We start from the raw sequence: 13,457 nt of genomic DNA on the forward strand, positions 1-13,457 counted from the left end.
AAAAAAAAAAAAAAAAAAAGAATACAAAGCCCTGAATATTCTTGATTAATAAAAAGACTGGTGTTCAGTTTATACAATAAGTATTCAAGAAATGCTAGAATTTGATGGAGCTAAAAAGCAGGAACAATAAGCAAAACAATTAATGGAGACTGCCACCAAGTTGAGTAGGATATGACCAGGCTGCTGTGGTCATAATGAAATCAGTATATGACAGGGCTAACTGACTGCAACATTAATGAGGAATGCAGACTGCAGAATGCTAGAGAGAAGGTTCTGAAAAACAAACCTAAATATTTCCATATTACCAACTTGCAACCAACACTTTCCCCTGGTTTCCAGTGCTATGATAACTAAAAAAATAAAAAGTTACAAGTGATATATTCAACAAGGACATATTCTATAATGTTCTTAAAACTGGTTTATATCGGTAGACCCTGAATTTCATATATTGATTTAATATGTAGTGAAACGCCTTGTTGACGAAAGTATCTAATATGATTAAGATGAATTAGCCTGTAGATTCCTGTGCTTTCCCATCCTTGCAAATGGCCTATTGTGACTAAAAGCTTGGTGTTTTATTCATGAAGAACACAAAGTTCTCTTCCCTAAAACAGCACCTTAACTTGTCACACAAATTACGGTTTCTTTTAGAAATTATCCTTGCATTGAAGGTTCTTGCAAATTGGCTACAGTTTATTTTATAAATGTATCAGTAGTGAACTGAACTCTGACTTCTCTTTGTAGGTGTTAGCTTTCTTGGGTTCATCCTAAAAGAAGTGCTTCATGAATGATAAACATTAATAGGGAGCGAGGGCATTCAACTGAAACCTCACAGTATACATTTTTCTCTCAGCCAGTCTTTAAATTTCTTATTCACAACTTATTAAAAAAAAGAGTAGAAAGCCATTAAGAATCAGTTCTAATAACAATCTCAAATGATAAGCCCAAACTAATCTAAAAAATTTGCTTTAAATATTAGTTCCTTAGGTGGAGAGGTGGGGCTATGGTTATAAAAGGACAATACAAGGGTGATGGAACTGTTCTGTATTTTGACTGTATGTGACCTACACATGTAATAAAATTGCACAGAACCAAATAAACACACATACATATACACACAGAGAGGGGTAAAGTAAAACTGCAAAAACCTGAATAAAACCAGTGTATTGTATCAATGTCAGTATCTTGGCTGTAATATTATCCTACAGTTTTGTAGAATATTATCACTGGGGGAAACTGGGTAAAGACTACAAGGGGATCTCTCTGTATTATTTCTTACAACTGCATGTGAATCTACAACAATCTCAAAATAGTTCAGTCACAAACATAGTTCCTCTACTTTTTTCACAAATTCATGTTTGAAAAACATGCAAATTTCAATCAACTCCTCTGTTACTTTTCTTCTCTTGTAATTTGTAATCATTACAAATCTATCCCTAGAAGCCAAGCACAGAGGTCATAGTGTGGGCTTCCCCTAATGTAGCACTTACATAGAGATTTAATGGAGAGAAATTCAGGTAAGAGTATGGGAGAAGATGTACGTGCTAAGAGAACAAATAATGCTTCTGAAATAACCATAGAGACAATTTGAATTTCTTAAATATATTCTGCCTTTAGCCTAAAATATTATTTCTGGATGCACTGACTGTCTTTTTATACTCCTAACAAATACTGTTGATCTGCCTTTTTATCTTTTTTTACTATTATTGTTTCAATATGTTACAGTAGTGCTAATTACAGGGTCATTTTAAGAATCTGATAGGCCTTAAGTATACTTGTCTTTGATAATTCTCTCCACTATCAAACATATTAAAATATAGTCATATGACATATTAACTATAATTCATATACATACACAAATGTTGAAAAGCAGTTAACTAATTGACAAAATGTTTTGTGTTACAGACATTTAATTAACACATTAATTTCTATTTCACAGTTTTCTTTTTGTATTTTATGGCCTGTGTTTTTTTGACGGGAGGGAGATGGTGTCTCAACAATTTGTAAAAGGTCTAGTAACCACATATGCTCTAGGCATAATACATATAGAATGTAATAGATAAAAATGTCCTGACTGATTTTTACATGGTTATTAAGCATAATTTACTTTAAGAATATGGAATAAGGTCGAATAGTTAGGAAATTGGTATAAGTAACTTATTCTGAGTAGCATAAAAGAAATGTATAGTAATTCAAACCTCTACATTTTCTCAAAGGAAATGCTTGGAGCATTGCTTCCTCTAACCCAGGACTTTGGTCTTTAAAGTACAGTAACAAAGACTAACCTGAGCATGTGGGCTGCGTTGAAGACGACATCAAACTCCGTGCTGTCTAGTTCAGCTGCTTTTTTTGCCATCTCAGCTGCTTCTAAGAGACGAGCTTCTTCCAGAAGAAACTGACCTGCAAAGTATGAAAGCAAGTTTTCTTGAATTCAGAAAGTAAGAAATTTCTGAAACAATAAAGTTGCTATTATAGAAGAAATGTAAGAAGAGCAATAAAGTTGACTTGAAGTTAAGATTTATGTGTGCTGTACATGCTCATTTTTAGTCATATTTTATTTGTCTTTCCCTTTTGCAGGACATTCCAAGATTTTTTTTCCGGTATATTTTTTCCTGATATTCTTCTGTAGACTATTCAAGCAAGAAATAACATGAACAAATTTAAATACTGCAAATATGAGTTGAATTGATTTTAATTATTGGTTCTTTAAAACTCCTTCTGTCTTTAATGTGTATACACACACAGCTATATCCACACTGATATATATTCATCTCTTACATTTAAGTAACACCAGAATTATTTAACGAATGGGGAAAGGTAGGTTTAACATTAAACCATAACCAAACGTGTTTCTGTCCAGTCAACTCCAACTGACAGCATCCTTATAGGACAAAGTAGAACTGTCTCACAGGGTTTCCAAGGAGAGGCTGGTGGATTTGAACTGCCGACCTTTTGGTTACAGCTGAGCTCTTAACCATAGCGCCACCAGGGCTCCACGGTTTAACATTAACTCACTATTAATTAAATTTAGTAATGCAAGTGGAATAAATGTTAAGTTCAGATTCTGAGATTACTTTCAGGATAGCTTTGCAGGATGAGAATTTTTGCAGATAGAGTCACACAGATTCTTTGAAACTATACCTCAAGAATTGTTACATAATGCTATCCCAACAACACAGCATAAAGTAAAATAAAACAAAAACATAAAAACTGAACTCATTTCTAAAACTGTAAATATGCATGAGGAAAAAGTTCACTGCTTTTATACAGCTAGGGATTTATTAACAGGAAAGTCATGGTGTTAGGCCTTATTCAATGCGGACCTTCAAATAAAACCCAATCCAAGTATGACAGAGATATGTTCAGCTGCCAGGCTTGTTGAGTTGTGCTGTAATGGTTATTTCTTCTTGCTCTGGCTTCCCCTGTTTGCTTAATGCTCAAGAATTTAACAATTCTAAAATAGTTATAAAAATGATATCGAAGGCCCGAGCTACGCACAGAAACAGAAAAACTTTAAAAATTGTAAATACTCCCTGGTGGTTGTTGAAAAAAACCATTATTTACTATTTAGCTACTAACCATTACAAATTGTCTTCTAACCTAAAAAGTCCCACTTCTTAAAATCAAGAGGCAACTTTCTGTTTCAAGGATATATAATAAACTACAGTCATGGATTGTATTCAAGCATTTCTAAACTTTAATTGGTAAAGAATGGTGAGTAAAGATAAACCAAGGATTATAAAACCTGCTTTTTTAAAAAAATAAGTGATAGTTTTAAAGGCCAGTACTTGGAGACACTTTGGCCATTTCTATGATTAACTTAATGAATATAACTGAACTGTAGACCTGAAAAATGTTAAAATGGCAGATGATGTGTTATAGATATTTTTTACAACAATTAAAAAAAAAAAAAAACCTTTACATCACTTTCTTAGTTTGTTACCTAACATTCTGTGCCTTCTTATCTCCCAAAACAAACAAGCACACACAATTTTGGGGTCAGACAATTATTAAGGAAACAGAGTTGTTAACAATTACATTTAAAAATAGGAAGATACATCATGAAATCATGTACATGCTAACTCTACAGATACACAGACATGAGATTAAAGTTAAAGTACATGTTTAAAAAACAGTAAAACAAGAATTGAACAATCTGTGGTAAACTGAAAAATTAATACTTCCTCATATATCTTAATAAAGCATACCAGGCTAAACTCATTCTTCAGTTAGTTGTGCTTTTTATAGGTTATTTTTTAAATTAAAACATGGTAGTTATTATTACGTGTCTTCAAGCATAATATTTAGCTGGGTATAAGTATATTAATTTTTTATGTGAAATTTAGGCAGAGGATAATGCAGGAATCTACTAATTGTTCTTTTGCTTTCCAAACAGCTATTAACTCTGAAATGTATCTTATATTAATAGTTAGAAAAAATACAACAATTAATTGAAGGATACAGGCTATTTTCTTGAAATTCAGTACTCTAGACAGAAGAGAGAAAAGGAGATATATTTAGCTCCGGTAAAAAGAAAGAAATAAAAAGTTCATGTGTTGCCTACATGGAAAGAGAGAGAAACACAGACAAAAGTCTGTGTGATGAAGATAATGGTACTCAATAGCATATGAAGTCAGTTTACACAGAATGCCCTAGGCAAAGGGTTTCAAGCTTTGTCAATGCCAAATACATCTTCAATGTTCAACAACAAAAAGGAAATAGCAACATCAACAAATTATAAATTAAGAAATCAGATAGCTGATGTTTACTGTCCCCAGAGGTTCTGATTCACTGGATCTGGGATGGGGCATGATGTTTATATAACAAGTTCCCAGGTGATGCTGATGCTGCTAGAGCAGGGTCTACACTTTGAGAGCCAGTGTCTTATGTGAAAAACAAAATAAATATTTTCACCATGCTATGGACTCTGATTAAAGTTAGACGGAGCTCTTCTTGTAAGCAACTGCAGCTGACATGCCTAATGAAGCATAAAGACCAGGATAGAAAATTACATGTGTCAGAATAAGACACACACATTAACTGTAAGTTCATTCTTTCAAAACTTCTTTTAAAAGAGTTACGAGTTAAATTCCTCGAGTGCAGGAATGGATTTCCACACATAGTAGACAAACACACTCTTTGTGTTTGATAATTAAGTAGAATTTCAAATAAAGAAACCATCACGCTTTTTCACTATTCCTTTGGTTTATAATCTGTGTTATCCAAGTTAATTATTATCATTTTATTTGTCTCAAATCAAAGTGAGGAAAAAAAAAACAACAACCAAAAGATGAGGTGAGAAATTATAAGAAAAGAACAGTCATTTGCACAGGGAAAATAGAAGGGGCAACAAAAACTGGAGACATTTTTAGAAGTAGATACGAAAAATGTATGTCTCCTGTGATGGTTAATATTGTGTGTCAACTTGGCTGGGCCATGATTCTCAGTGTTTTGGCAGTCATATAATATTGTGATCACTTCCTTGCTGAGATTTGATATGTGATCACCGCCACGATAGGATATGCTGTGAGTAGTCAGTCAGTTGAAGGAGAGTTTCCTTGGGCATGTGACCTGCATTGAGTGTGGGCGGATGTTCAGGCATGGCTTGGGGCTCTTCCTCGTTCCGGATCCTGCAGCTGGCTCATGTTCGTCTGACCTCCGGTTTTTAGGACTTGAGCTAGCAGCTTGCCTGTGGTCTTGCCTGCTGATCTGGGGATTCGTCGATCTTCACAGCCTGTGAGGAACAGCCCTGCTCTCCAGCCTGCCAATCTTGGGTTCACCAGCCCCTGTGGCTATGTGAATCAGGAGAAGCTTCTTTCCTGACCCACAGATTTGGGACGTTGCAGCCTCTACAACCACGTGAGCCATTTCCTTGACATAAATCTCTCTCTCTCTCTCTATTTATATGCTTTACTGGTTTTGCTTCTCTAGAGACTTCAACCTAAGACATCTCCCCACAGGTTAAAATAGGAGAAAGAAAAAGAAAAGCGGTTGATTGGATTCAACTTTTTCAGCATCAGAATTATACCATTTCTTCTCTGGACAATTCTCTAAAGCTTTTAAACTGCTTGGTAGAATTTTACTAACATTTCAATATGACAAGCCTGTGAAGATAAATCCTTCATTAATTCTTGGATTTAAAAGGCTGTCTGCAAGGAGTGGAAATCCATAAAAATGTAAGCTTGCCTTAAGCCATAAGCTCAAATACTGCTGTGAAAAATTCTACATATAAACTCCCTAGATTTAGTTGGGACTGGCATTTCTTACTAAAATGCTATGGAAAAAATTTACTCTTATGACCAATGCAACTAAAATAAGGGGTTAAAACAATCTGTAACAGGTGTCATGATAATGTAATTCCCTTTAAGGAAAAAAAAAACTCGTTTATATGTAGCTTTAAAAATATTCAAAGTCCAATATAAATCTTACTTATAATAATAACTAGAACATAATATTTGCATTAAAATATTTCTCCTTGGGAGAGAACATCTGATCGTTGAAATATATCCAGAATTGCCTGACCTCTACCACTATGACCTTGTTTCAAGCCATCACCATCTTGCTCCTGGAATAAGGCAAGAGCCTCCTAACAGATCTCCCTGATGCTGCTCTTGCCCCCTATAGAGTATTCTCAACACAGCTGTCAGTGTTATCCTGTGAAAAAAAAAATCAGATCATATCAATCTACTGGTTCATCAAGAAGAAAAGTGAAAGTCCTTAAAATGGTCTAATCAGCCTCATATGATCAGCACCCCATGCCCACCCCTAATTTCTCTGACATCACCTCCAACTACTCTCCTTCTTGGTCACAGGTTCAAGCTACATGGCCTCCTTGCTTTTTCTCTAATACACCAGCCATACTTCTGCCTTAAAGCCTTTTCATGTACCATTCTCTCTGCTTGAAATGTTCTCCCCCTAGATATCCCAGTGGCTCATTCCCATACTTCCAGGCACACTGTGGCGATTCAAGAAAATACGTGTTCTAGAATGGGACTAAATCAACTAATCATTTTCTCAAGTGGCTGTTGTTGCTACTGTTAGGTGCCATCAAGTTGGTTCAGACTCATAGTGACCCTTGTGCAACAGAACAAAACATTGTCTGGTCCAGTGTCATCTTCACAATTATTGTTATGCTTGAGCCCATTGTTGCAGCCACTGTGTCAATCCATCTCATTAAGGGTCTCCTCCTTTTCGCCGACCCTCCTCTTTATGCAGCATGATGTCCTTCTCCAGGGACTCGTCCCTCCTGGTAACATGTCCAAAATACGTGAGAGGAAATCTCACTATCCTTGCTTCCAAGGAGCATTCTGGCTATACTTCTTCCAAGACAGATTTGTTCCTTCTTCTGGCAGGCCACGGTATGTTCAATATTCTTTGCCAACACCATAATTCAAAGGCATCAATTCTTTGGTCTTCTTTATTCACTGTCCAACTTTCACATACATATGAGGTGACTGAAAATACCATGGCTTGGGTCAGGCTTACCTTAATCCCCAAAGTGCCATCTTTGCTTTTTAATGTTTTAAAGAGGTCTTTTGCAGCATATTTGCCCAATATAGTAAGTCATTTGATTTCTCCACTGCTGATTCCACAGGCATTGATTGTGGATCCAAGTAAAATTAAATCCTTGACAACTTCAATATTTTCTCTGTTTATCATGATGTTCTTTATGGTCCAATTGTGAGGATTTTGTTTATGTTGAGGTGTAATCCATACTGAAGGCTGTGGTCTTCGATCTTCATCAGTAAGTGCTTCAAGTCCTCTTCACTTGCAGCAAGCAACGTTGTGTCATTTGCATATCACAGGTTGTTTATGAGTCTTCCTCCAATCCCGATGCTTCATTCTTCTTCCTGTAGTTCAGCTTCTCACATTATTTGCTCAGCTACAGATTCAATAGGCATGGTGAAAGGACAAAACCCTGTCTGTACACCTTTCCTGACTTTACGCAGTGTCCCCTGGTTCTATTTGAACGACTACCTCTTGATCTATGTATAGGTTCCTCATGAGCACAATTAAGTATTCTGGAAGTCCCACTCTTTGCAACGTTATCCATAATTCGTTATGATCCACACAGTGGGATGCCTTTGCATAGTCAATAAAACACAGATAAACATCTTTCTGGTACTCTCTGCTTTCAGCCAAGATCCATCTGACATCAGCAGTGATATCTCTTGTTCCACATCCTCTTCTGAATCCAGCATGAACTTCTGGCAGTTCGCTGTTGATGTACTGCTACAAACGCTTTTGAATGATCTTCAGCAAAATTTTACTTGTGTGTGATATTAATGATATTATTCAATAATTTCCACATTCTTTTGGATCACCTTTCTTTTGAATGGTTACAAATATGTACCTCTTCCAGTTGGATAGCCAGGAAACGGTCTTCCAAATTTCTTGACATAGACAAGTGAGCACCTGCAGCACTGCATCCATTTGTTGAAACATCTCAATTGATATTCCACCAATTCCTGAAGCCTTGTTTTTCATTATTCCCATCAGTTCTTGATCATATGCTACCTCCTGAAATGTTTGAATGTCGGCCAGTTCTTTTTGGTATAGTGACTCTGTGTATTCCTTCCATCTTCTATTGATGCTTCCTGCATAAGTCAATATTTTCCCTGTAGAATCCTTCAACATTGCAACTTGAGGCTTGAATTTTTTCTCCAGTTCTTTCAACTTGAGAAATGTTGAGTGTGTTCTTCCCTTTTGGTTTTATAACTCTAGGTCTTTTCAAATTTCATTATAATACTTTACTTTGTCTTCTTGAGCCACCCTTTGAAATCTTCTGCTCAGGTCTTTTACTTCATCATTTCTTCCATTACTTTATCTACATGTGTAACAGCAAGTTTCAGAGTCTCTTCTGACATCCATTTTGGTCTTCTCTTTCTTTCCTGTCTTTTTAATGACCTTTTGCTTTCTTCATGTATGATGTCCTTGATGTCATTCCACAATTCGTCTGGTCTTCTGTCATTAGTGTTCAATGCATCAAATCTATTCTTGAGATGGTCTCTAAATTCAGGTGGGATATACTCAATGTTGTACTTTGGCTCTCGTGGACTTGTTCTAATTTTCTTCAGCTTCGACTTGAACTTGCATATGAGCAATTGATGGTCTGTTCTGCAGTTAGCCCTTGTCCTTTTTCTGACAGATGATACTGAGTTTCTCCTTCGTCTCTTTCCACAGACTAGTTAATTTGATTCCTGTGTATTCCATCTGGCGAGGTCCATGAGTATGACTGCCATTTATGTTGTTGAAAATGTATCTGCAATGAATAAGTCATTGGTCTTGCAAAATTCTACCATATGATCGCTCATGTCATTTCTATCACCAAGGCCATATTTTCCAACCACTGAGCCTTCTCTTTCCAACTTTTGCATTCCAATCACCAGTAATCATCAATGCATCTTCACTGCATGTTTGATCAATTTCAGACTGCAGATGTTGGTAAAAATGTATAATTTCCTCATCTTTGGCATTAGTGCTTGGTGTGTAAATTTGAATAATAGTTGTATTAACTAGTCTTCCTTGAAGGCATATGGATATTATCCTATCACTGACAGTGCTGTACCTCAGGATAGATCTTAAAATGCTCTTTTTGATGATGAATGTGATGCCATTCCTCTTCAATTTATCATTCCCGGCATAGTAGACCACATGATTTTTGATTCAAAATGGCCAGTACCAGTCCATTTCAGCTCACTAATGCCTAGGCTATCGGTCTTTATGCATTCTATTTTATTTTTGATGACTTCGAATTTTCCTAGATTCATACTTTGTACATTCCATGTTCTGATTATTAATGGATGTTTGTTGCTATTTGTTCTCATTTTGAGTCATGTCACATCAGCAAATGAAGGTCCTGAAAGCTTTACTCCATCCACATCATTAAGGTCAACTCTACTTTGAGGAGGCAGCTCTTCCCGTTATATTTTGAGTGCCTTCCAACCTGAGAGGCTCACCTTCCAGCACTATACCAGACAATGTTCCACTGCTATTCATAAGGTTTCACTAGCCAGTTTTTTCGGGAGTAGACTGCCAGGTCCTTCTTCCCAGTCTGTCTTAGTCTGGCAGCTCTGCTGAAACCTGACCATTGTTGGTAACTCTGCTGGTATTTGAAATACTAGTGGCATAGCTTCTAGCATCACAGCAACATGCAAGCCACCATAGTTAGACAAACTGACATAGTCATGGGGTTCTTAAGTTGCTACTTGCTTCATATTCAAGAGCAAGCTAGAATCTAGCCAAAGTCACCAGGCACTCATCTATTCATATCCTCCAACCTTAGCATGATTTTAGGCAGGGCTACAGTGAATGGCCACTCATGCTAGATAGCCCACATTTCCCAAGGGGACCATTCACATTGAGGTTACTATGAACAGCACCTTCTGGATTTGAGCAACATGATGGCCCCAGCTTTAGATCTCTCTGTTTCTTGGAACACAAAAAATAATCCACACATCAATCATATCTTCAAAGATATCTTACTCTCAGAACAGGTCAAACTGTGCAATTTGGCTAAAATCTATTGCATTCCACTGTACTGTGAAATAAATTGAAGTAGTCTGGGAACAAAAGAAGAAACTATGTGTTAAGAGATCCAATCCAAGAAATGTGTTGTGTGCCAACTATACACAAGACATAGTGATAATCTGCAGTGGGAGAAGCAAATGCAACATTTATACTTAAAATATTCCTAATCTAGCAGAGGAGAAAGGACATTACAGAGAGAGTTTAAGTTAAAAAATAAATATGTATAAATATATATCTCTATCCACAGGTATATTTGATCAGAGAGCTGCGAGCGTCTCTGGATGGAAGGGATTTTTTGTTTTTGTTCAACTTTTAATTAAGTTCAACATACATAGAGAAAAGGGCACAAGTAAGTGTACCACTTCAATTTTCACCTGGTGACTACTATCATATAACCAGCAACCAGATTATGAAACAGAATAGTACCAACAACCGAAGCAATTGTCTGTACCTTGGGACCTTCTCAAAGATTCAGATCCTTGGATTGGGGAAAAAAGTCACTGAGAAAATATATGGGCCTACTGGTTTGGGTGACATCTAGTGGTAACAAGATAAGTCAATAAAGGGGAACTGAGACAAGTCTTCCACTGGGTCTTCCTATTATAGGAGGAGCCCTGGTGGTGCAGTAGAGTGGTTAAGAGCTCAGGCTGCTAACCAAAAGGTTGGCAGTTTCGAATCCACCAGCTTCTCCTTGGAAACCCTAAGGGGCAGTTCTACTCTGTCCTACAGAGTCACTATGAGTTGGAATCGACTTGATGGCATACAACAACAATAACATTATAGGAGAGTAATGCCTTCCTGATAAGAAAGCGACGGTGACAATGCAATGATCAGGTTTTAGAACAGCTATCCAAATGAGATATTGCTAAACAGAGACTGCTTGTTCAGGTATATCATTATGCTTGAGAAAATTAAAAATAAGGAGGGGAACCCTTTTTCGCCCTTCTGATGGAAACCTTGCAGAATGTCTCTTTTTCTGAGGCCTCGGTTACTCTTCAATTTCAGTATGCTCTCACTCTTTGAAACCAATTTCTCTCCCCTTTCCTTCTATTAGTTTTGTTGCATTATGTTTTTGTGCTCTTGGCAGCCTGAGTTAATAAAAGCTCTATTTTATTGCAACAGAACCAATGTGATAAATGTGCCACAGTTACTGGCCAGTTAAACAGGTGGGCTGGGTGAACAACAAAAGGACACCCTGGTGAACAGTCTAGTCTGCTCTTGTTGAGGATGAGAGGCCCTGGATCTGTCCCAAATTGAACATAAAACCAAGAGTTTGCCCTGAATTGGACAGGTGGCAAAAAAGGTGTCTACTGCAAAGGAGATTTGAGGATCAGAAGGCCAGGGCCTCGTACTCAACTGGAAAGAAGGTCAGGAGGGCTGGTGTTGCTTTATTAAATTTATTTCTCCCCTGTCTCTTTCCAAAAGGGTTATGAAGTACCAGAAAACCATTGAGGGAGTTATGAAGACTATCAATGGACGGTAATAATTACAGGGGTCCAAGGAGAAATAGAAAGGAGCCCTGGTGGAGCAAGATTAAGCACTCGGCTGCTAACCAAAAGGTTGGCAGTTGGAACCTACCCAGTTGCTCTGTGTGAGAAATACCTGGCTATGTGCTCCCATAAAGATTGTAGCCTAGAAAATCCTATGAGGCAGGGTGACTCTGTCACATGGGGTTGCTATGAGTTAGACTCGTCTGGATGGTAACCAACAATAACAAAGAAAAACAGAGGTGGAGGGAGACAGGGGAAAAGTGGGAGAGAAGCGATGATGGGAAGGAGGATGAGTGGGATTGAGGCTAGTGAGGGGTGAGCAACACGATCCCAGTATAGGTTGAAATGATACAGAGATCCAACAGGGATCAAGTATGCTTAATAAAAAATAATGAGTTCATGCTGGGCTTCAAATAATCTGACGAGTTTTATCACCTAAAGATGAAGGGAAAGACATACCTAGATGAGGTACACAACCTGAGACACAGAGTAGCCTCATTTTGAAGGATAGTGTGCGATCTTACACTAGAGTTGAAAAGAAAGGGATGAGGTGGTATAAAAGGACTGAAACACAGGTGCTGAAGTCCCTCAAGAAAGGAGTGTTCCTCTGAAACTAAATTATGACAGTAGTGAGAACAGAGAAAGGTGGCTCAGAGAGCCATGCTTACATCCTCTTCCTAGGAAGAGCTCAGTCTTCTTGTGCTTGCACAAGATCTCAAAGGGCTTCAGTGGTATTCGTTTACAGGTGTGTCAACCGAGGTGCAGAAGAGTTAACGATAGCACCAAAGATTTGGCAAAGCCAAGGACTGCTGAGTTAGAATAACTGTTTTAATTAAGCGGAAGGCAGAAAAAGAAAACTGAAAGCAAGGATCTAAAGTGCATTTAATTGCTAGATCAAAACAGCCAAGACTGGAAAAACAGTATTTGTGTGTGTATGTGTGTGTGTGTGTGTGTGTGTGTGTGTGTGTGTGTGTCTGTGTGTTCCCAATTAATCAGTACAAAATACATACTTCACTTGACACTATGGGATTTACAGACATGAACTATGCTGACATGTGGAGCTATAGAGAAGAAAGTATGTGATTGATCCAGTTAAATGAGCTAGTACTTAATGTAATGAGAAAAATCCACTGCTTACCTTAAACGGTGGTTTGGGCTAAGTATAACGTCTACTCCCTTGTAACCTCACATATAAACCTCATTCTTCTTGTAAGCAATTATTCTCTTTCTCTCTGGTCTTTTTGTGTACATGTTAGTTGGTAAAGATTCCCCTTTTTTCTTAATTTCTAGGTTTTCACTCTGTCTCCTCTTCCCTTAATTTCTGTCCCTTATTTATATCTTTTTCAAAAATTTTTCTATATGATTACTCTCTAAGATTTTTATAGGTTAAAAATAATAAATGGCCATTGTTACAATTTACTGAGCAAATATCGCATG

General features: G+C 37.2%; 1 protein-coding gene across 1 annotated transcript in view; it reads right to left on the minus strand.

Annotated features, from left to right (window-relative positions):
* Window positions 1-13,457, minus strand: part of TMTC2 (transmembrane O-mannosyltransferase targeting cadherins 2) — a 514,074-nt gene that overhangs the window by 87,924 nt on the left and 412,693 nt on the right. Inside the window, exon 10 of the mRNA XM_004390257.2 lies at window positions 2,286-2,400. Coding sequence (XP_004390314.1) covers window positions 2,286-2,400 — 115 coding nt within the window. The remainder of the gene's footprint in view (window positions 1-2,285; window positions 2,401-13,457) is intronic.

Source organism: Trichechus manatus, unplaced genomic scaffold, assembly GCF_000243295.1.
Source record: "Trichechus manatus latirostris isolate Lorelei unplaced genomic scaffold, TriManLat1.0 scaffold00293, whole genome shotgun sequence".
In the NCBI taxonomy this organism is placed as follows: domain Eukaryota; kingdom Metazoa; phylum Chordata; class Mammalia; order Sirenia; family Trichechidae; genus Trichechus; species Trichechus manatus.